At 44.4% G+C, this 23,272-nt stretch overlaps 1 protein-coding gene across 3 annotated transcripts; it reads right to left on the bottom strand.

The window, feature by feature from the left end:
• Positions 1–1,024: 1,024 nt before the first annotated feature.
• Positions 1,025–23,142, bottom strand: AMTN (amelotin). 3 transcript variants are annotated; one of them, XM_081176857.1, is made up of 12 exons: positions 22,886–23,142; positions 18,293–18,356; positions 14,948–15,016; positions 11,748–11,792; positions 10,739–10,795; positions 9,129–9,212; positions 7,966–8,058; positions 6,887–6,946; positions 5,142–5,237; positions 4,204–4,239; positions 2,708–2,734; positions 1,025–1,492 (listed from the first exon to the last, which is right to left on the bottom strand). In XM_081176857.1, the coding sequence occupies exons 3-12, from the start codon at positions 14,999–15,001 to the stop codon at positions 1,043–1,045; spliced, it is 1,002 nt and encodes a 333-aa protein (XP_081032983.1). In that variant the 5' UTR covers positions 15,002–15,016; positions 18,293–18,356; positions 22,886–23,142; the 3' UTR covers positions 1,025–1,042. The 3 variants fall into 3 exon arrangements, with proteins under 3 accessions (XP_081032983.1, XP_081032982.1, XP_081032984.1); XM_081176856.1 differs by lacking the exons at positions 18,293–18,356; positions 22,886–23,142 and adding an exon at positions 15,111–15,206; XM_081176858.1 differs by lacking the exons at positions 18,293–18,356; positions 22,886–23,142 and adding an exon at positions 15,111–15,206 and having other exon boundaries at positions 7,966–8,055.
• Positions 23,143–23,272: the final 130 nt, after the last annotated feature.

Here is a 23,272-nt window from a genome sequence, read left to right as displayed (position 1 = left end):
TTATGCATTGCCGCCAGAAATTACTATCAGATGCAATATGGCACAATGAGGAAAGGGACATTTGTGGCACACTGTTCACCAAGTCATGTCAAATCGTGAAATATAATGAATATGTTCTTTGATGGACAGTCTCTCATTATCCGATATCTTCGGCAGGATACATTTATCCCCCATGAATTTATAATTTGCTGGTTTTTTGGCTTTGTATCATATAAGAAAGTGGAAGAAGCATTGTTACAAGTCTTATCCCTAGCAGGCAGGAACTGGCATATGGCCCCTGCAGACTTAGTTGAGGACAAAAACAGCACAGAGGACATCATACACCCACTTTTGTACTTTAAATGGCACCCTTTTACATGTGATTTGGGCGGTTCCTGCGTTTAAAAACTCAGGTCTTCTGCCCACATGTGTAATTTGGCCATTAATCATTTATCACAATAGCCGCTCAGTATATGGAACTTGATTGCAGGCTACGGATCTAGGCTTCCAGTGAATTATTGCACAGTGTCTGGAAAAGGGAAAAGGGAGATTCTGGTTGCCCTTCCTAAATGGAACTTCTGCATGTGAAGATTCCTCCCTGTATATACAAGAGAATCTTTATGAAAAAGGATCTCACTGTAAAGAGGCATGAAACTAAATAAAAAGAATCTCACGATAATCTTTCTTAAAATATTTATCACCCAACTCAACCCCTCGTCATTAAGATCTAGAGCCGGAATTAAAAGCTGCTAAGCATTGTTATAAGGCTGTTAAAAGAGTATTTCCCTTTCTGGAATGGGAATTTCCAAATTTTCCAACTAGTAAGGCTGTATCCAACCAAGACCCACTAAAGTTGAGGGGCCTAAGTTACTCGTGTCCATTAATGTCATTGGGTCTCCTCTAAGCAGGATTAATGTTAGATACAATCCATAATGATTATTATTTTTTCAAAAAACAAAAAATCCTCCAACCACCCCTAGCGCAAATTTCAACTCAGTTACACATGTTAGCATCTGCATACAAAAACAATACACAGAAGTCATGATAATTGAGAGGTCTCCCTTTATGGTTCTTTCAATGGCTTACTTGCCACAGTGCTTAATGGCACGTAGCTGTCTCCTCTCACATGTGACCGAGACAGATTGTGCTGCTGCTTCCCATTATTGTCCTTATCAAGTCTTACGAGAGACGTAGGTGGTTCCCGGAGTTCACTCGGCTCCATATTCATGCCAGCAGTTGGTTCGGCAAACACACCATTCGTCACAGGGCCTGGCTGTCTGAAGCCCGAGGGGGTTGGGTATAACCCGCTTGCAACCTCACTCAGACCATCACTTGCTGTTGGAGAAATCTTCTGGATGGCTGCTGCTGTGCCCTCTGGAAATGGTAGGTTGCCCGGATTAGAACCAGCCTGGTTTGCTGGAAGAAGATCTTCTTGACCTTCAGGAAGGGCCTGGCCCAAAGGGAAGAATCCTCCTCCAGGGACTAGAACCCCAACGATCTGCGACTGTGGTGGCTACAAAGGGAGAAGAAAAGCAATAGAACACTTGTCAGGATGTTTGACGACAAACATCAACGTCACAGAGAGCCTCTTTGGACATTAGAGAGAGAGAGAGGAAGGAGGAGGAGGAGGAGGAGGAGGAGGAGGAGGAGGAGGAGGAGGAGGAATGTAGTGCACCTGCTTATCCACAGTGCTTGAGTTGGAACTTCAGCATCTCCCTAAACCCCATGGTGAGATGGGAGAATACCAAATTCTGCTCCAAGAAAGTTGGATTCGGTGATGGGTATACTGTCACGCACATGAACCTTTTTTGTTTTGGCAAGCCTACCCACACATCAATCCTTATTAGTTATTATTAGGCCAGATCCAACTAACAGAAGCCCCTTTACATTGCAGCGGTGGGTGTAAAGGTAAAGGTAAAGGGACCCCTGACCATTAGGTCCAGTCGTGACCGACTGTGGGGTTGCGGTGCTCATCTCGCTTTACTGGCCAAGGGAGCCGGCATACAGCTTCCGGGTCATGTGGCCAGCATGACTAAGCCGCTTCTGGTGAACCAGAGCAGCGCACGGAAACACCATTTACCTTCCTGCCGGAGTGGTACCTATTTATCTACTTGCACTTTGACGTGCTTTTGAACTGCTAGGTTGGCAGGAGCATGGTCCGAGCAACGGGAGCTCACCCCGTCACAGGGATTCAAACCACCGACCTTCTGATCAGAAAGTCCTAGTCTCTGTGGTTTAACCCACAGCGCCACCTGCATCCCTAGTGGTGGGTGTGGTCAGAGCCAAAAGAGGGCGAGGCCAGAGGGTGAGGATGTGACCAGAGGGGGTAGTCACACAAACCCACAATCAGGAAGCTGGCTAGGGTGTGTTGTGCCTAGAGCATCATCAGGTGTGGATAGAGGGGAGGCCAGGGGAGAGTTCCAAGGTGTCCAGTTTTGGCCCTCAGCCCAGAGTTTTCATATACCTTGACTAAAGGCTTCCTCACATTCAAAACAAAAACTAAAATACTCAGGGGTACTGAGTCCTGAAACCAAGACTAAATTCTGACATATCCTCCCCCTCCTTGACACAGGATCTTGGAATGGGTGCTTCGTTGTTCTCCTATGTAGTGGAGGCCACAGAAGTGAGGGGGCTACACTAACAGGGTGAGCTTGAAACAGCTCGGTGGTGATTGCTGACCAACTATTTTGAGAAAAGAATATAAGAAATTATGGAGCGAGCTACTTACCATTTCTTCAGAACTGAGCACTGCACCCTAGAGCCCCAAAAAGGAGAGGGGTGAGGTAAGTAATAGCTAAATTTGCAGAGATTATATATATATATATATATATATATATATATATATATATATATATATATATATGATATCTTTAAGAAGGTACACAACATACTAACACAAGCAGGCTTTGTGGTTGTTGTTTATTTCATTTAGGAGTAGTTTGCCATGAGGCATCCCAAAAGAAATTTACAATATGCTAATAACAGATATGAAACTATTCAGTATATCAAAACAATAGAAATGGTGTGTGGGTGTGGGTGTACACACACACACACACACACACACACACAAAAGTCTAATCAATTTCAATGCCAACTGGGTAATATTGGTAGTAATCGTAGCCTAGTAGTCTTATGAGGCAAATTACTATATGGCAGAGGCAACGTATGAAATGGACTTCCATGTTCACAGCTCGGTCTGTCAACAAACGTAGCCACTATGCAACACCACCAGTTCCTAGCTCTTTAGCACGCATCTACGCCATCTGGCATCTGCCTGTGTGTGATTCTGTGCAGGTTTCATTGGAATTAAAACACCCTGCCAGATCCAGGACAGAGAAGTAAGGTAATCCCCATGCATTCCACTTGTGCGTTTCTTTCGAGAGCAGAACGTGGGAAGGAAGCTGCCTCACATTGAGCCAGACTGTTGAGGTCAGTATTTTGTATCTTTCCCAACCCTACCCAGAGATTCTGTGGGAATGAACATGCAGCCCTCTGCTTGCGAGGAAAATGCTCTGTGACTAAGCTACATCTCCCCTTGCTATGAGAATGAGCATCTCTAATAAGCTAGAGCCATATTCCCTCACGCAATTAACAATAATGTCAGATTCTAGGAGAATGAGGGAGGTGTTCATGGTGAGTTCCAGCTCCTCTTTTTCTAGAAAAACAGCATCGGACGTCCCTATTTTTCCCACAAAATGTTGGAGGGTGGGCAGGGAAAGCGAGGCCATGGCCATCAGCCCCCCCCCCTTTGCTGCCATACCCCCTGCCAGGCCATGGGGGAGCTAAATCATGCAGGGAGCCTATATGTGTAGTACAGGTTCACCAGACCTTCCACCAGCACGTGGAGAGTGGATATGGCAGGGAATGTGAGGTCACTCCTTTCCCTCACCCAACTGCTAACTAGGTGCAATGAGAGAACAGGGCAGTGATGGGGACCCTGTGGCACTTCAGATGTTGTTGGACTACAACTCCCATCAGCACCAGCAAGCATTGTCAATGGTCAGCAGTGATGGGAACTGTAGCTCAGTAATATCTGACAGGCGTCCACCCCTCATTTTTCAGGCAAAAAGAAAAAAAGAAAGGGACAACAATATTTCAAGACCCCAAGAGATTCAGAGTGGATGCCAGATGGACGGGGTATAAATATTATTATTATTATTATTATTATTATTATTATTATTATTATTATTATTATTATTAAAATAGTTTTGTCTAACTTCTTACCTGTGGCCCCATTTGCGCAACTATAATTGGAAGCATCTGTAAGAAAAGTTGTCATAATTGGCACCTCCTTGACAAATTTAAAATACGCACCATATTTTTAAAGTACATTTCCTACACAAGGATCCTGGAAGCTGTAGACCCTTACAAAGCTACAAGTAATCACAGAAGTTATGGGGACATTATTCTCATTTGCATTCCAGTTTCCAGTCTCGAGCTGTGCTGTCTTATCTAGAAGGGTGAGTGTGTGTTTTTTAGTGTTGCACCAGTATCTCTTCACTAGCACCAAAATAAATTCCCAAATGGTGAAGGGTGAATAGTGTAGACACTATTAGCCGCCATCCTTTGCTCACTTTGGAGCAGACTTATATAGACTTGCACCATTAGTATGTTTACAGTGCCATCCTATAAGTGCATGGTCAGAGTTCAGTGGGATTTACTGCCAGGTAATCAGAGCTATGGTTTTCTCAGTAGTGATATATGGAAGTGAGAGCTGGACCATAAAGAAGGCTGATCGCCGAAGAATTTATGCTTTTGAATTATGGTGCTGGAGGAGACTCTTGAGAGTCCCATGGACTGCAAGAAGATCCAACCTCTCCATTCTTAAGGAAATCAGCCCTGAGTGCTCACTGGAAGGACAGATCGTGAAGCTGAGGCTCCAATACTTTGGCCACCTCATGAGAAGAGAAGACTCCCTGGAAAAGACCCTGATGTTGGGAAAGATGGAGGGCACAAGGAAAAGGGGACGACAGAGGATGAGATGGTTGGACAGTGTTCTCGAAGCTACTAACATGAGTTTGACCAAACTGTGGGAGGCAGTGGAAGACAGGAGTGCCTGGCGTGCTCTGGTCCATGGGGTCACGAAGAGTCGGACACGACTAAACGACCAAACAACAAATCAGGTATGAGATTGCATCCTCAAAGTGCTATAAAATACTTACCGATTGGGGTGGCAGCAGCTGTTGTGGCATAGTTGTTCCAACACCCGCTACAGGCAGCGTCTGAGGAAGTGTCAATGCCCCCAACAGGATAGCAAGCTATGTGAAAAGAAATAACGGTTTGAAACTATCAGGGACAAATACAGAAAGAGAATAAATGCTCCATTTGAAATTAATTATGTAAAATCTGATTAAAATTTCTCAGAACCATAAATATTTTAATTCTAAACACAGCAGATGACAGAGACATGAGCTTTGTTGTCATAGCAGAGGCCTTCAGCCCAGGCCAGCTCATGATGGGTAAGCAGGGCAGCCACAATGTTGCCAAGACAATGTTGAGTCAGTTTGAACAATGTCGTTGTTTGCATCATTTGACAGGCAGCGTGCAGACCTTCCAAGTGTCCCTATTTTCCAGGGACAGTCCTGTATTTACAGAAGCCAACCCAGTTTCTGATTTGATCCCAGAATGTCCCACTTTTCCTTAGGACATCCCTATTTTCATCAGCGGAATATGGAGTTATTCATATTTCATCAGCGAAATATGGAGTTATCTAAGCCAAGGAGATATGTAAAAATATAACCTTTAGAAGAGATCTGAAAACAGCCTTGTATAGGGAAGGGTTTCTTCTTCTTCTAGTGTTTAATGTTTTATTATGTTTTTAAACATGTTAGATGCTGCCCAGAGTGGCTGGGGCAACCCAGTCATATGGGCATGGTATAATGAATGAAATTATTATTATGGAATAGGATGTTCCTATTTTCATCGGAGAAATGTTGGAGGGTATGAGTGTGTGGCCTCAACGTGAAGCCCTGAGAATTGGGCATCAGCTTTTTTTACTCACAGCACCAAGCACAGTTTGGAACAGGGAACTACAGCAGACAGAAACCTCTGAGAAAAAGGTGTCAGTTTGAGGAGCAGACCACCATGGGACATTGGAAGCCCTTTTTGTTGTTCTGTTGCACCTGTGCCTCTTCCACTTGCCTGCTAAACGGGGGCACACAGGGCCAAACACCATTTTACTTTATCTGCAGCGTTTTAAAAAGTGTGCTGGATTAGGGCTGTTTCCCCTCAAAATACATTCTCCAGCAGTTCAGTTCAAGAAAGAAAAAAAGAAAAATTCACCACATTTATCAGAAAATTGTTTTCAGAGAAATTTCATTCCAGCTTGAATCTGACCATGAGGTCAGTGGGTGTGCAGAGCCAGCACACTAGTTTCCTGGCAGATGAGTCACTGCCGCTTACTGGGACAGCGGTAGGGGGGTTGTGGGAGAACTGGATTGGCTCATCTGGCCCATTCGCACTGCACCCAGGTCTCTGGCACCTTGCCCCTCCCCTGCCCCTCTATGTAAGTAACAGCACCTGCTGCTACAGGGTTGGGAGATATTGTGTGTGTGTGTGTGTGTGTGTGTGTGTGTGTATTTCTTAGAACCCCAAAGAGCAACAACTTTAACAATTCAAAAAAGAAAAGGAAGTCATTGACAGTGGTTTGAAAGAGAGATGTACCAGAAAATTGGGACACATCGTGCTTATTACATTATATTTTGACTCTTTTAGATAAATAGAAGTTCTGTAATAGGAGCAGCAATAATGGTGTCTCCTTACGTCAGAATACCTTCAGATATAACAAAACTTCCTATAAAGCAAAACCAAAATGATTTCTTCATTTCTTTTTGTTAAAAAAATAATAACCTTGCAGTGATGAAACCAAATATAGAACATGGCATGCTTAGGAAGAAAAATAACTTACAGAATTAAGGTCCAATGGGAGCATCTGGGTCAACGGTAGTACATTATAGCCAGGAAAGTTCTGTAACACAAAAATGACTGAGCTTTTTAAAAGTGATTTATGCAAAAACATTGAAAGTCATAGCATATAACACATTTAATAGGCAGGATATTACTTTGTATTCTAATGTTCAAAGAGTATTCTGGATATCAGGTGATGCAACAGAGCAGTGTTTGCTGCTCTGGGAACTTTTCTTGGCTGAGGAGTAGGAGAAATCATTCAAATCAATAATAGCAGCTCTAGAATATTTGCTTAGCCCTTAAAGATCAAACCATTTGAAATCTCATTTTTAAAACTTACTGTTGAGTGACTTCACAATGAATGTTTCACAACAGTGAAGAACTGATGGCCTGTTTCACATACCACGTTAAGTGAAACCATGGCCTAGCATGGCTGTACTAACATGGGGACTCCTGCTGCTGATATTCTCCTCTACAGTTGTTTTGCTGCTGAGCTGCACTGCGCTGCAAATAAACCATAGCTTGGCTTATCATGTCATCCAGATATGGGCTTGTGGTTTAGCCCTCTACAGACTAACTATGAGCTTTAAGGTTTGTCCTGTGGTTTATGGCTTGTGGAGAGAGTCTGGGAGAGCTACATCATGAGCACAGGTTCAGAAGACATCTTAAGCCAAACCATGGCTTAGCTCAGCACAACAGGAGAATGGAACAAAGTGGCTTAGACCTCAACACACATGTGCTTAGCCATGGTTGGCTGATTGTGATGTGTCAACCAGGCCAATGTATCCTTCAGTTTTATTTAAAAAACACTGGAAAAGGTAAAACAAGGTCCTAGAAGAAGGTAATAGGAGGGGGACCTCCAAATGTTCCATCAGCCCCAGTAAACATAGCCTATGGTCAGGGATGGTGGGAGCTGGAGTTGAACAATATCTGGACTATATGCTGAAATAAAATAATTCCTGGACTACATGGAGAAATAAAATAAAATAACACTCAAATCTCTGTTACAAGTTAGAAAAGCACAATGCATTTATGATCTGCTTTTAAGACGGCACATAATCCTTTAAGAAGCTTCCTTACTTGCATGTTTGGCCCTCCCAGCTCTGATGGGTTTTGTGGGAAATTGGAAGTAACTGGGAAATTTGCAAACGTCCATTCAAGTGGAGCAACCTGCTAAAGGGTGACAAAGAATCACATTGATCAACGTGCATTTAATAAGTATAACCTGGAAAGCTGGTTATGGTGGAACAGATGGACAGTGCAGTCCACTCACAATTCAATAGGACTTGACTCCATTGTGTATAGAATTTTAGCCAGAGTAAATAATATGTATAAGCATAGTTTGAATCAAGGTATTGGGCGTGAGATATGCCAAATTTATCTCCCATATTCTTAGTTGAAATCTGAGCCACAGTCAAGCTGTGGTGAAAAGAGTTTGTATGTAATCCCAAACACATTTCTTCAGAAGTAGGTTCAGTGGAAATAGGTGAGACTAAGGAAATGACTTCAAAACAAGGGTATTTAGCTCTGAAACACGCAAGGACATTTGGGACTCTCGAGGTCCATTAGTCCCAGCTCTGATTCTGAATAGGATTGACCCACCTGTCCTACACTTGCTGCTGCAGGAATGTGAACTAGTTTTGCCACGGACCCAGAATCATCATTATTCTTGTCAGTCCATAGACTGACCCCTTCTTGTGCAGTAAGGAGGGACCTAGCTGGAACCACTAACTTGGGCTTAAGAAAATGTATTTCTAACCACCTCACTTCCTCTCTGCACAGTCAATTTAGTAGCACAAATAACACCAGCAGTAAGAGAGAAATGTCTTCCCATTCAACGCCCAGATCTCTTTGTCTTGAACCACACAGAGCAGATGTATATGCAGCCTTCCATAACAGTAACAGAAGCCTCATCTGTGAAGGCAGTCAGGCACCAGACTCCCTCTAGAATGTGAGCCATTATATCAGATCTGCCTGCTGCAAACTTTTCTCATTTTTGCCCTCAAAGCATAAGGCCTGGGACTTCTAAGCTCCTTGCTTTCAGCCCACCTACAGCATCTTGTTTAATGGACCTAGCCAGACCAGTTCCACTGGGTCATTCCCCCATGAGCCAGAAGGCCTGCAATTTGGAGTCGAGCAGCTGGCATTGATTTCTCTGTCTGCACTTCTAAAATAGCGGTACCCACTACCATGGAAACGCATCACACAACACTGACTTGTGAGATGAATTCTTTCCAGCTTACCTCATTGGGCACCTGGTTTACTGATGGATTCTGATCTGGAACCAGCTTTGCTGGAGGCAATCCAGGCCCCAATCTTGGCCTTTGCTACCATCAAGGAGGGAACACAAATTAAGGATGAAGTATGCAATTTGAACGTTGTTTTTATTTTATTTTATTTTATTTTAAGGATCAGGTTTATGTTTGCTTATTGCTTCAGCTCTAAAAGAGAGATGGCCTCTGTTCGAAATAAAGAAAAGCACTCCCAAAGTGTTGCTACTGCTCCAAGATTTTCTCTTTCTAATGATGAAATTAATTCTATATTGCATTGAGGTTGTACTAGTTAGCCACTATTACCTATTGGAAGATCCAGTATGGATTGCCTTTGGTTGAGTATATGTCTTCCTTCCTCTTTCCTTCCTATCCATTGCTGTTCTGGGCTCGTGTTTCGTTAACTTTGTTATCGGTTAGTTTTGTGGTCTTTTATGATTTTAATATAAATTGCACCTGTTTTTATTGTGATATTTTTGTAACTTGCCCTGGACCATTTGGTGAAGAGCAAGCTATTACTACCTATCATCTACAGTATCTATCATCTATCTATCTATCTATCTATCTATCTATCTATCTATCTCTATCTATCTATCTATCTATCTATCTATCTATCATCTATCATCTATCATCTATCTATCTATCATCTATCTGTCTATCTATCATCTATCGTCTATCATCTATCGTTTATCATCTATCGTCTATCATATTTGGGTGGGAAGTGTATCAGAATGTTTGCAGTTCAGTATCTGTGGATATGTGAAGGACAGCAATGCTGTCAGTTTGGCTGGGGTTAAAACCACACATCAGCTTCTAGGGACAGAAATAGCTTTACTGGGGATGCTGAAGAGTGGGAGGAAGTCTCATAAAGTAGAGAGAGAGGAAGAGGCTCAAATATAAGGATATTGACAGAAGTCTATTTGAGTAGTGGTGTCCCTTTGAGGCAAGAATAGACTCCATTAGTTCTCCTGGATTATAACATGTGCAGACACTCTCCTATTTGTCTCAAAAACCACCTGGGTTTTTGGAAGCATTCCTACTGTGTACTCAGAAACCTTTACATGTTCACAATAAATGCTAGCAAAACTCAGAATATAGACACCCTCCTTCATTACTCCCCTCCTTATTAGTTCTGTACCTCCCTTACTGAGCAGAACCTAGCCTTGGTTGCCATATGCAGCTGAGGATTGTGGGTCTTGTACTCAGTCTCCAGCTGCAAAGATTAGAGGTGTTGTCCAAGTCCAAATCTAAGTTAGGAGAAGCTTAAAGTGAGCTTTGAGCAACTTGAAGTGGGACAGCCTTGTCTGACAAGGAATTGTTGGCATTCCAAGCTCCCTGTTCTCCATTTCTCATCCCACTGCCATTTGATGCTTCTACTGAGCCATCAAATTAGCCTTGAAATTTCAATGATGGTAATATTCAGTGGTAAAGCCAGCACACAGGAATACAGAACTAAACTTATGACCTAATTCTGCAGCAGTTAAAGATTATCTTGAGAAGTCACATTCACAAGAACAATGCAGTTAAAACTTAATTTTTCTTTTCCAACTTGTTGCACCTCAATTACTTTCCTTTTAAGGTACCTGTGTTTGCTGCGGATTGTTCCCCATGGCTTTGTATCTTTGCATCAGTCGTAGTATCTGAGGATTGAATTACAGAACAGTTTCTTGCAAGTGATAAATCTGAATTATTCATCATTGGAGAAGTGATGTAGACTATTCATATACTATGATATATAGTAATTTGCTGACTTTCCCTTGTACTGCGGATGTTTTCCTATACACACATGTGCTTAAGCTTGGGAGGCAGTTTATTTTGACTGAAAACAATTCAAAGTGTCTACAGCGGTAAAACAAAACAGAATGTTTTGATGAAGACTTTTGGGAGATGTTCGGGTTGGCACAAAAGGAAGAAAAGAACAAAAACGGCACAATAACACCCACAGCTTCACCAGCCCTTATAGAACATTTGTCACCAGGGTTGATAGTACATCAGAGAAGCCAAATATTTGCAGGAAACACAAAACTTCTGAACAGAGGTACCAGCTTGCGAGGGCAATTGAGGGGGGCAACATCACAACTGCAAGTACACAGAGTAAAGTTATGCATTCTTTTAACTTTAAATGAGAGTGCCTTGCATTGTTTCTATATGAGGGAAGAGAGAATGAAAGGGCCAGATAACCCAGGTCTGTCTTCCACATACTCTGCAAATAGGAACCACAGTCTAATTCCCACAGAGATCATCTGTTCAGCTTCCTCTACTGAGCATTCACCCTCAAATTCACCCCAAAGTGCACTCTGGCTTAGTGCTGAACAGTGCCAAACCTTGAGAAACAGCCCCTCCTCTGCCTTTTGCTTTGGCCAGAACCAATAGTTGGGGGGGGGAGGCTGAGGCTGAGGAGCTGCCAAGGGAACCCAGCAACTCACAATATGTATATAGGGGGAAGAATCTGCGCCAGTCTCCAGCATCACTGCCATCTTGATAAGCATTTGTCTAGCTAATTATCCAGCTTGTAAAAGCGACAAGGAAATACATAGCTTGGAAAAACGCTTTCCTAACATTACAAAGCATGCACACAAGCACACTGCTTACCTCTCTGCTGTTGCTTGTAGCAAGGATTCTGCCCATTTGGTTCACCTAAGGAGGAAGCAAATGCATTCCAGATGAAGTACACCAAAATGGATTGGCGTTGCACAGCGGTGGAGCAAGCTGATGGGGTGCCTGGGGTAGCGCGCATGCCCTGTGCTCAGAGCAGGGCCAGCCACCCACTGGGCAGAGCGAGCCGGGGCAGGATGCTCCGTGGGGCCTCCAGAGTCTGCCTGCCACCTCCCACTCAGCCGCCCTACAGCTGAGGGGGAGGCAGCGGGCTGACCACTTGGGGCAGCGTGGAGCCTGAGGGTGCCCAAGCCACCACCTCACTCCCAGGAGAGACATGTGGCTCAGGCGTGCTGCAGGCCCCGCAGTGAGTGCTGCCCTGCATTTTGTCACCCCCCTCAGTGGCGACACCCGGGGCAGCCCGCCCCCACCCCCTTCCTCTGCCACTGGTGTTGCGTCTCATTCGCTTTTCCTATAACAATTACCTAGTTCATGTTCCAGCATCATCAGTGGCGTAGCGTGGGGGGCGCAGGGGGGGCCGGCCGCACCGGGCGCAACATCTGGGGGTTAGGGTTAGGGGGCGCAAATCCACGGGTTAGGGGGCGCAAATTACTTGCCTTGCCCCGGATGCTGACAACCCACGCTACGCCACTGAGCATCATTGCAACCTACTAAAATGAAATAATAGTAATGCAGTAGTTCCTGAATGCTTATGTCTGATAGGTCATGTCGCACCAACTGCTTGGGCAGTGCACCGTTTACCGTTTACTGCATCAGGGTAGCAACATCTCCCCAGCATCACAACTTTCGGAAGTCTACAGAAGTTTCAGAAGTCTACAGAAACAGAACACAGAACTTTCTGTGCAATGAGATGGGCAGAGATCAAGCATCAGCAGAGCTTTGTGAGTTGCAGCATTATATTTATGGCATAAATTATCACATAAAATTCACTACTCTGTGTTTGCCAGGTGCATCTGCACTGAGCTGCTGATGAACTTTTTAGTGTTGGATTTACATGTGTAAATATTGTTACTCTAAGGGAATATACATGGAACTGCTTATTCTTTCTTGGGTATTGTTTCCAAGCATTTGAAAATCTCTCCAAGGCCTCTGGTAAAGGTTTCACAACCTCTGCTACCCAGTCCTGCTTTAAACTGGAGACATTCAGGGGTTGAACCTGGCACATAGCAGAATGATCTATCCTTGGAGGACTAGGGTTGCCATATTTCAAACCATGAAAAAGCAGACAAAAAAGTTGTTGAGCTTTTTTTTTAACCAAAACTGCAAACAAAATTAACGTTTCTGACTCTTCTCAGAAACGTTAATTTTGTTTGCAGTTTTGGTAATAAAAAAAAAGGAGTCGGTGGAAGAAGATTGGAAGAAATTTAAAGACTATTTACAGAAATATTGTAAAATTAATGAATGTTAGAACGACGTTGGATAGAAACTAAGGGGTTTTTAGCTGCAATACTATAAGGGAATATGAAAAATGGATTACTAATAGGTAAAGATTTAATGTTATAATATTTTAAGATTAAAGATTAGGATAAACAAAGAGGGGAAGGATTTGCTGAACCAACAAACTGAACTGGAATACAAAAAAGGGAAGCGTGAGGAGGTCCGGGAAACAAGCTAATGAAAAATAAGTAATGGAAAGATTGAGTTGTTTTTAATTATTTTTATTTTGTATTTTTCTTTTTTTTCTATTTTTCTTTTGTAATATAATATTTTGAAAATTTTAATAAATATCTTATAAAAAAACAAAATTAACGTTTCTGAACTATTTTTTATGGGAAATCAGTAAAAACGACACACTGCTGACATCGGTTGCCAGGTGTCTGGATTTTCCCAGACATTTCAACAATTTTTGCCCAGACACTGCTGCTGACCACGGTCTTTCAAATATCTCTGGGAAAGTCTGGACATGCAATCCCAGGTAAGACTCACACAGGACACAGATGCCTCAAAAAGCAAGGTTGAGGGCACTTCTGTGTGCGGGTAGCTCTTTCTCATACATAAAAGTAAGCTTTTAGAATTTCCTTTGAAACCGATGCATGTCCCTAATGTTAATTCAGGATTTACTTATTATTATTATTTTTTAAAAGCCAAATGTGTGTCAGCTATCAGAAGCTTGGGAAACACAGAAATGGCACAATCAATGCACATAGTGCTTTGCAAAATAACATGAGCAATGAAAGGCAAGCAGCTGCCTTTACACAAAGGAAACCTTCCACCTCAGGCAGCTGATTTGGGACACCAGGAAAGGGCAGCAAACTGTTAGTTATTTAAATTGTTGTTGTTGTTATGCCTAGCCTTGAATTAAGCAAGCCGGCAATCTCTCCTCTGCATATAAACCTTTCTAAACCTTCTCATTTTCATTCTCTGAAAATGTACACATATACCCCTTACTGTCTGCTTGGCTCACTTGAGAAATGAAAATGAGTATTTCTCAGTGAGCTAGAGCTCTGAAAATGGGCACACGTAAAGTTCAGTGCACCCCAATTACTACACACACACCACTGAAAGCAGGACGTTTCTATGTCTCACCTTCAAATTGGAGTGTGTGTGTTATAAATTGCAACCCATGTGGTTAAGGTATTTTGCCACACAGAAAGCACACACCTAGTCTGGGACTAGTTAGCAGAAAAAGGCTGAAAAGAAAGACATTGACAGGCCTGCCCCCAGAAACATTATACCGCCGCTGCTGAAAATACTTTCAGAAAGCTAGCATGTAGCATAGGCAAAGCCCATTGCAGTCCCCTGATTACTAGCACAGTGTGAAATTGAGACATTTGTAAGTCTCTCCCTAGGAAATGGGGGGGGGAGGAGATAAGGATACACACCCACCCACCCAAAAAATACTACTTTCAACCAGCTGAAATTTGGTACAGTATGTGCAAATGCTGATTACAAAATAAAGTCTGAAAATGAACATTTTCACACCTAAGCGTCAATATTTGGAGCATGAAGTTGCCTCCTGTTTGGGAAAGCATTGCAGCACAGAGGAAGCCAAGTTACATGTGGAATGGTGAGTTTCACTGCCCCTGCAGGCTTGGATTTAGGGAGAAGCATGTTGAACCATTATCAGCTAGAAGCCCAGAGCTATGCCGTGCATGAAGTGTACCTTGCTGTAGCTTGCTAGGTATGTATGTGTCTTACCAAAACAGCCAAGCTTGAGTAGATTAAAAGCTACTTACTGGTAAAGAGATTGCCAGCCCCAGAAGAGAAAGGAGTAGAATTACAATCTTCATATTTCAAATTGGTACCTGCATGAAAGAATCAGAAATGAGTTTTTTCCCCCCACCGTCTTTCATTATTCACATTGCAAATTTCAACCTTGGCATTACAAGGAATTCTTACCACGTGCTTGTATGGCAATTTCAGAAGAAATAATGGCTTGGTCCTCCTGCTGCTTTGTTGAAGCTCTTTCCCCGGCTGCTGAAGTCTTTTTGGGATGTACCCATCTCCTGCATGGAATTTAAACTCTCTTCCAAGTGGGCAGTGATCAAAGCCGAACCCACACACAGTCATTTGTGTTTCACGCAATGCCCAACATCTTATTAGCAGCAAGTATCATTATGTCACAGAAAGTCTGTGGTTATTGAGGGAAGTCTTTTCTCACTGAGGTGGAACACACATGGAATGAGCTAAACCAAACCAGACCCACTTCTCTGAGGGGTGGAACCCAGCTGCCTCAGAGAGAAGGCAATTAACCACCATCACCCCACCTTCAGATCACATGTGATTATTCCTCAGGAGCCCCCATGTTGTTGTTTGTTGTTGTTTAGTCGTTTAGTCGTGTCCGACTCTTCGTGACCCCCTGGACCAGAGCACGCCAGGCACTTCTGTCTTCCAATGACTCCCGCAGTTTGGTCAAACTCATGCTGGTAGCTTCGACAACACTATCCAACCATCTTGTCCTCTGTCGTCCCCTTCTCCTTGTGCCCTCCATCTTTCCCAACATCAGGGTCTTTTCCAGGGAGTCTTCTCTTCTCATGAGGTGGCCAAAGTATGGGAGCCTCAGCTTCACGATCTGTCCTTCCAGTGAGCACTCAGGGCTGATTTCCTTAAGAATGGATAGGTTTGATCTTCTTGCAGTCCATGGGACTCTCAAGAGTCTCCTCCAGCACCATAATTCAATTCACCATAATTCAATCCTCCAGCACCATAATTCATAATTCAGGAGCACCCATATCCAGGGCCAACTCGCCGGTTCTTCAGACTGATGCCCAACTTACAGAGGGAACATGTACAATCAGAAAGTGCTTCTGCACAAACTTTGCTAGGCTGTGCACACAACAAATATTCAGAACACATTTAAAGCACATCCTGGGCATTGTAGTTAAGGGTGCATCAAATTGTAGCTTTTTGCATCCTGAGAACTGTAGCTTACCTCTCACAGAGCTAAAGTCCCCAGCAGCCTTAATGAACCACAGTTCTCTGGATTCTTGGAGAGGGCAGGAATGTGCTTTACATGCATGGTGTGTGTGCAGCCCTAGCTGGGTGACAGATTACATGTGTTCTGCAAATGTGGTCCCTCTTCTGATTCATTCTCTGAGTCTGCATCCATATAGCCCCATCAAAGCCTCTGTTGTGGCACCTGAAAGCATCACTACATCCCTCCTCACCATGTGCCCATTAGGCTCGCTCCTTTTTTTTTTAATAATATTTTATTAGGTTTTATCAATAGAAAAGTTTAGAAAAATACAAAAACGAAAAAGATACAAAATTACAAAATACAAAAATACAGACATTAAACACAAAGAAAGAAAAAGAAAAGACACATATAAAAGAAAACAAAAATTCCCTCTTTCTTAATTTCTCCTCTTTAGTTAACTTATTTTCCTGACTTCCTCATGTCTCCCATTTTTGTATCCCTTTTAAAAATTGGTTCAGCAAATTCATGTCCTATTAGTTTATCTATTATTAATCCCATCTTACATTTTACATTGTTGCTAGAACCCCTTCAATTCATTTCAATGTCATCAGCATTCAAAAATTTTACAATATTTCTGCAAATAAGTTTTAAATTTCCTCCAATCTTCTTCCACCAACTCTTCTCCCTGGTCTCGGATTCTGCCAGTCATTTCCGCCATCTCCATATAGTCTATTAGTTGCATCTGCCATTCTTCCAAGGTGGGTAGGTCTTGTGTCTTCCAATGCTTTGCGATGAGAATTCTTGCTGCTGCTGTAGCATACATAAAAAAAGTTCTATCCTTCTTTAACACCGATTGGCCAACTATGCCCAGGAGAAAGGCCTCTGGTTTCTTCGGGAAAGTATATTTAAATACCTTTTTCAGTTCATTATATATCATTTCCCAGAAAGCCTTGATCTCCCATTAGGCTCGCTCCTGCCCTTTGTTCTCTTCCTAACATTTGCAGGGAGAGGTCAGGTCCCCCCCCCCCAGTGTATGTATGTGTTTTCCCTGGGGGGATCACAAAGGCAGCTGTGCTATTGGTCCTGGGTGGTGGTGGTTGGGAGATGAATGGGAGAAATGAGGTATAAGCTGTGTGTCTTTGCTTCCTATTTGGTTCAGGAAGGAAGTAGAGGAACAACAGAAGATGCATCGCTGCAGTTACTAAGAAAAGGCTGTGAGTGGGAGGACCAAAGGAATAGGAAGCCCAAGAGATGGGTAGTAGCTGGAGTGGGCTTAACAAAGGCCTCCTTGGAGGGTTTATTTGGGGTGGGCTTTGCCCTTTTCTCTGGATTCTATGACACTACACTCCAAATCTCTGGACAACTTATCCAGAACTTTCATGCAAATATTAAACAGCTTGGGGACAAGGTGGAAGCCTAAGGGGTCTCATAAACCAGGAGTGGGGAACTGGATTTGCCTGGTGGACTGGATGCTAATCTCTCCCCTCCCCATGAGTCCCTTTGACAGCTCAGTGTGGCCATCAGAGATCCAGCAAGAGGATGCAAGCCCCCCTGTCCAATTCCAATTTCAGTCTCAAAACCAGGCTGAGAGCCATAATAGAAATAGATCCAAAAAATTAGTGTCTTCCAGGAGCACCTGAAGTTGGGGTGTCAAGCATCTGATACAGATGGAATGTATAGGCCAGAAGTCATTAAAAATGGTGGGGTCTAAAAAAAAGAAAAATAGTTCCTTCTGTAATAGTCTTGCCATGCTTTTCTTCCAAACCTTTGGCAACTTGCTTTCCTATAAAGAAGCGTTGATTGTCTTGCCCACCCAGCAGAACATGCTACCTCTGGTTACTTTAATCAGCTAGGCAAATGCCCTTACAACTCCGGACATTCATCCTTAGGCTGAACAAACTGAACAGTAACCACAGAAACAGAGGTGCATCCAGATACTCAACCATATATAGGGTCCGGTTCAGATGAAATGCAAAGTGTTTTGCAAATTGGACACAGCCTAACCCCTACATATGTTTGGGTGGAAGTTAATGTCACTAAACTTAGTGGGAAGTGCCCAGAATAATAAATATATTTAGGACTGGGCCTAAAACTCCTATTTTTAGGTCATTCTCTTTTGAAATTCATTGTTTTACACGAGCAAAACATTTTTAAAAATACATACGTTAACTCACCCACTTTTTCTGATCACCTCTTGATTTCATGCTTTCCTCCTTCCCCACCTCTCTCTTAATTACACAAAAAGGAAACAAAAAGAATATTTATAACAAGTTACTTCTTGCACCAAACCTACACCTAATTCTGGAATTGGGTAACCTGACCATCATACCATAATTAATGGTTTAGACAAGGCAAAAATGTCCTCAAGATTATCTGTAGTAGAGATGAACACAGCATCAGCAAAACAGAAATGATGGTTAATTAGATTGTGATAATATAGATGAAAATGACAGATCGACTGGTGGTATATAATTTTACTTCCCCGACTTTTCTCTAGAGTATGAAGAAACTAATGTTTCCCATTTAGGTTAAGAATTACATGTAATAAATGGGCTATTTTCAAAGTGTGCAGTAAGCAAAAATGTGATTCATAATAGACTTAGCATAAGTAGACATAATGAGCAAGAACCAATGCACACATTTGATTCAAAAGGTGCTCCTAATCCCATACTGATCTCCAAAAATAGCTTTGGATTTGTGCTGCCAATTAAGGGCTTCCTGGTTGTCTGGTGACTAGTAATGTAACACCAAACTCACCTTGACTCACAACACTGAAATTGCCAAATATCAAAATCAGTTGGGCTGTTTGATATGCAATAAGTTGCATATCAAAATCAGTTGGGCTGGCAGTGCAACATATTGAAAGGACACAACCCACACTTGCTCTTTATTCCTGGGTGTCTAAGGAGAATGAAATCCCCCTGCAGAACACTCCTAAAGAGAAAAAGGCCTCCTCTTTTCTCAAGATAAAGCAGAGGTAGGTTCCAAAACAGGGAGAGCCTACAGAACCCCCATTCTCTTATTCACATTTGCTGCTCCACATAAAGGAACCATTGATTCAACTCATCCTTTGCACGTCTGTGCTCTAAAAATTTTATCTCTCCGTCCCTCTTCTATAGGGTTTGTTTCTCGTGGGGCTTGGCAACCTGGGAAGGAAGCCCATCTAGGAGGAGGAAAGCTCTGGTCCTAAACCTCTGCTGCCTTGTGGGACATCTTCAGGAGAAGAACAGGCTAAGAAGTAAACCCTACCCCAATCCGGAATGGAGTCCCTGAGATGGTTGGTTGGTGCCTTAAATGTCTCCTTCTAGCAACTTCTGCAGCTGAGCTGGTACCAAATGTATTGGTCTGCTTTCCTTTGGACCACATCTGTGAGGTCGAGGGGGAGGTCTTGTCGCCTGGGCAGCCCAGGACCTCCATACATACTACCCAGGCTTGCACCTCAGAGAGGTCACTTTGGTGCTGTAGTTTGACTTCACCCCTGGAGGCACACTCCATTGTCTCTTCAGACAGATGAGTGCCAACAAAAACAACATTCCTGCTCCAACCCTAACCTCCTAGCTAGGCTGCTTCTATACCTCCATCTCCTAAGCCAGGCCTTTGGCCCTCCAGATTTGCTGAACTACAATGATCATCAGGCCCTGCCAGCGTGGCCAATGGCCAGGGATTATGACAACTGCAGTTCATCAACATCTGGAGGGCCAAAGGTTCCCCCCATACCTGTCCCAAGTGTTTACCTAGGGTTTTAAGGCCTGATTTTAAGGCTAAAGTGGTGCCCCTCCAATGTTTTGGATTACAATTCTCATCATGTTCTACCACCAGTCAAGCTGGCTGGAATGATTGGAGTCGGAGGCCAAAACCTCTGGAGGATACCACATCAACAATCCTGATTCATCCCTGTCCTCTGCACAAGGTGACACCACTATGCCACAGTAAGGATGTGCTGGTCCCGGGGGCGTTACCAGGCGGCGTGGTCCGAGTCCAGTCCGAGGTTGAGGGTGTGGTATGGAGGCTGTCCGTCAAAGCTGAAGCAGGGTCCAAGGCAGGGAGTCAGGTGTGGTCAGGAACTCTGGCAGAAGAGCAGGACAAGGTGCCGGCAGGAACAGGTTACCAACAATGCTGCTCCCAAAACCTGGGACTGGGCTGGCTAGCTTTTATTTGCCCCGAGGCATAGGGCGGTCCCGGTTCACAGGTCACTCGCCTCTCCTGGCCTGGAGGCGAGCACTCCTCCTGCGGGAACTTAGTTCCCTCCGCCTCTCTGCCCTGAGCCTCTGCAGCTCATGAGAGGCTGGAGGGTTACTGGACCCAGAGGCAACCTCACCTTCCCCTGACGGGGCTGATAGTGGAGCACCTGTAGGCAATGGGTCCTCGATCACCTCTGGAGCCAGAGCAGATTCAGCTGGTGTCTGCTCCTGAGGATCCGGCACAGGTGAGGGCCCTTCAGGTTCAAGCCCCTGCCCCAGCTCAGCCGGCCCTGGAGGCAGGGACTCCTGTGCAGGCTGGGATTCCTCAGATTCAGCCTCTGAATCCGATTCCCAGGCCATCACATAGGATTTCAGAACAGTTCTATGATAAAGGGCCACTGGCAGAGAAAGGGGATGCGGTGGAGGTGGGCCGCCCTGGGTGTCATCCCAGGGGGGGATGAAATCGCCGTAACCCCCCCCCCAGGAAGCTCGCCCCCGCTGCTAGCCCCGCACACCTAGCTCCGCCTCTGTAAAGGGCCTGCTTGCACCTGGTGTCAGGGCTATTGCAGGTCAGCAAAGGGATTCAGAGATGAGCAGTAAAGTTGATTCTTTATTCAGGGAAACAGAATACAAACAGAGAAACCTATGGGCAAGACTGGCCCCGGCAAAGCAGTTGCCAGGACTGACGATCTGTGGCTCCCCCTTCCCCCGAAGTCTTCTCCACTGTGCTGCTGTTTTCCCAGCAGTGTTAAACTCCATTGGAGAGCCCCACCCCCCACATTCTCTGCTCTGCTACATGCAAAACTCTCCATGCTCTTGGAGACGAGGAAGGAGGGGAGCTGAATACAGCAGGATCTGTAGGCTCCAGGGAATCTGTTCCAGCCTAAGCCCCCTCAGCCCCAACCTCCTCCTCAGCTGTCTGTCCTATGTCTGCAGTACTTTCTGCTTCTTCCTCTCTCTCACTCAAGCCTGTTGGTTGTTCAGCACCCAACCATTTTGCCTACCCCACTTATCCACTGACCTGTCTTCAGTGTCCCACCACTTGGCTCTGAGCAGGGCTTTTTGTTCAGCTGGACTCAGCTGGAACAGTGTTCTGGCACCTCTCAGCTGGTCCATGGAAGTGTGGGGAGAGACCTGACCAGCCTCAGCAAAGCCTGGCTGTGCCTCCAGCTCATGAGGAGACCCTCCCTGGAGCCTGAAGGGAACATCCTCTACGCGCTCTGGGGAGGGTCTCCTCGTGAGCTGGAGGCACAGTTGAGCTTTCCTGAGGCTCTTCAGCCCCCCAGCCCAGCTAACAGGTGATGCAAGGGGGAGCCACACCTCAGCTAAGCAAACCCCCGTGCTGCTCCGGCTCATGCGAACTGGAGATGTAGGGGGGATATTAAGGTGTTCAGCTGAGGTGTGGAAGCATGTATGTTTTAGATACAAATCTCTGTTGAATTTTGAAATTCGGCTCAAACCCTAGACCTATTTGGGGGGGATCATTTTAATTTAGCCCAGTCAGATGGGCATGGTACAAATAAAATTATTTCTTCAACACTTAATATGTTAAAATATCTCTAAGCTGTGTGCCAAAACAAAAACCAAAAACACCTGGAGAAATAGCAGACAACTTAAATCATTACAGAAATGCACAGTTACATATACAGTGGTACCTTGGTTCTCAAACTCATTCCGTTCTGGAAATCCGTTCTACTTCCAAAACATTGGCAAACCATTGGCTGATTGGTCTCAGAAACAATGCTGACAGCCCAAACAGATGTTTGGCTTCCAAAAAAATATTTGCAAACCAGAACACTTACTTCCGAGTTTGCAGTGTTCAGGAACCGATTTGTTTGGGAGCCAAGCTGTTTGGGTACCAAGGTTGTTGTTGTTGTTTAGTCGTTTAGTCGTGTCCGACTCTTCGTGACCCCATGGACCAGAGCACGCCAGGCACTCCTGTCTTCCACTGCCTCCCGCAGTTTGGTCAAACTCATGCTGGTAGCTTCGAGGACACTATCCAACCATCTCGGCCTCTGTTGTCCCCTTCTCCTTGTGCCCTCAATCTTTCCCAGCATCAGGGTCTTTTCCAGGGAGTCTTCTCTTCTCATGAGGTGGCCAAAGTATTGGAGCCTCAGCTTCAGGATCTGTCCTTCCAGTGCGCACTCAGGACTGATTTCCTTAAGAATGGATAGGTTTGATCTTCTTGCAGTCCATGGGACTCTCAAGAGTCTCCTCCAGCACCATAATTCAAAAGCATCAATTCTTCGGCGATCAGCCTTCTTTATGGTCCAGCTCTCACTTCCATACATCACTACTGGGAAAACCATAGCTTTGACTATATGGGCCTTTGTTGGCAAGGTGATGTCTCTGCTTTTTAAGATGCTGTCTAGGTTTGTCATTGCTTTTCTCCCCAGAAGCAGGCGTCTTTTAATTTCGTGAACCAAGGTACCACTGTATTAATACAAAGTTACATGTATCAGCTCTCTCAGTCTCTGGCTTCTCACCCAGGGTCCAAATAAAATCTCAGCTCACCCACAAAAATCTCACAACAAGAAGAGTTCCTGGAAATTGTAGACATCAGCCTAGTCTCTCACTTGCTTTTATGGGTAGACCCAAAATGGATGGCCCTTCCTCTGGCTGCCCACAGCTCTGTCCCCTTCAGCTGTGCTCTCCACACCCTGTTCCAGGTGCAGCAGGTTTGTTGAGTTTCCCAGGGGGTCCAAAGGATGGGGAAAGGCTCCTTCTCCACTAACAGCTCTTTCTTCCTCCTCTATCCTCTCCTCCTCCTCCTCCAGCTGCTTTGCTAAAAAGGGTTCACAACTGCAGGAGCCTGTACTGAAGCTCCAGCAGAACAAGGCCAGCTGAATCCAGGGTGCCTCAAACACTAGGACTGTATTGTGTGGCACTTGCTTTTGGATGATTCCGACCAAGGCTGGATTTAGGTTTGATGAGGCCCTAAGCTACTGAAGGTAATGAGGCCC

This window comes from Podarcis bocagei, assembly GCF_964188305.1.
Source record: "Podarcis bocagei genome assembly, chromosome: 17".
In the NCBI taxonomy this organism is placed as follows: Eukaryota; Metazoa; Chordata; class Lepidosauria; order Squamata; family Lacertidae; genus Podarcis; species Podarcis bocagei.
This window is presented reverse-complemented; position numbering and strand designations above follow the sequence as displayed.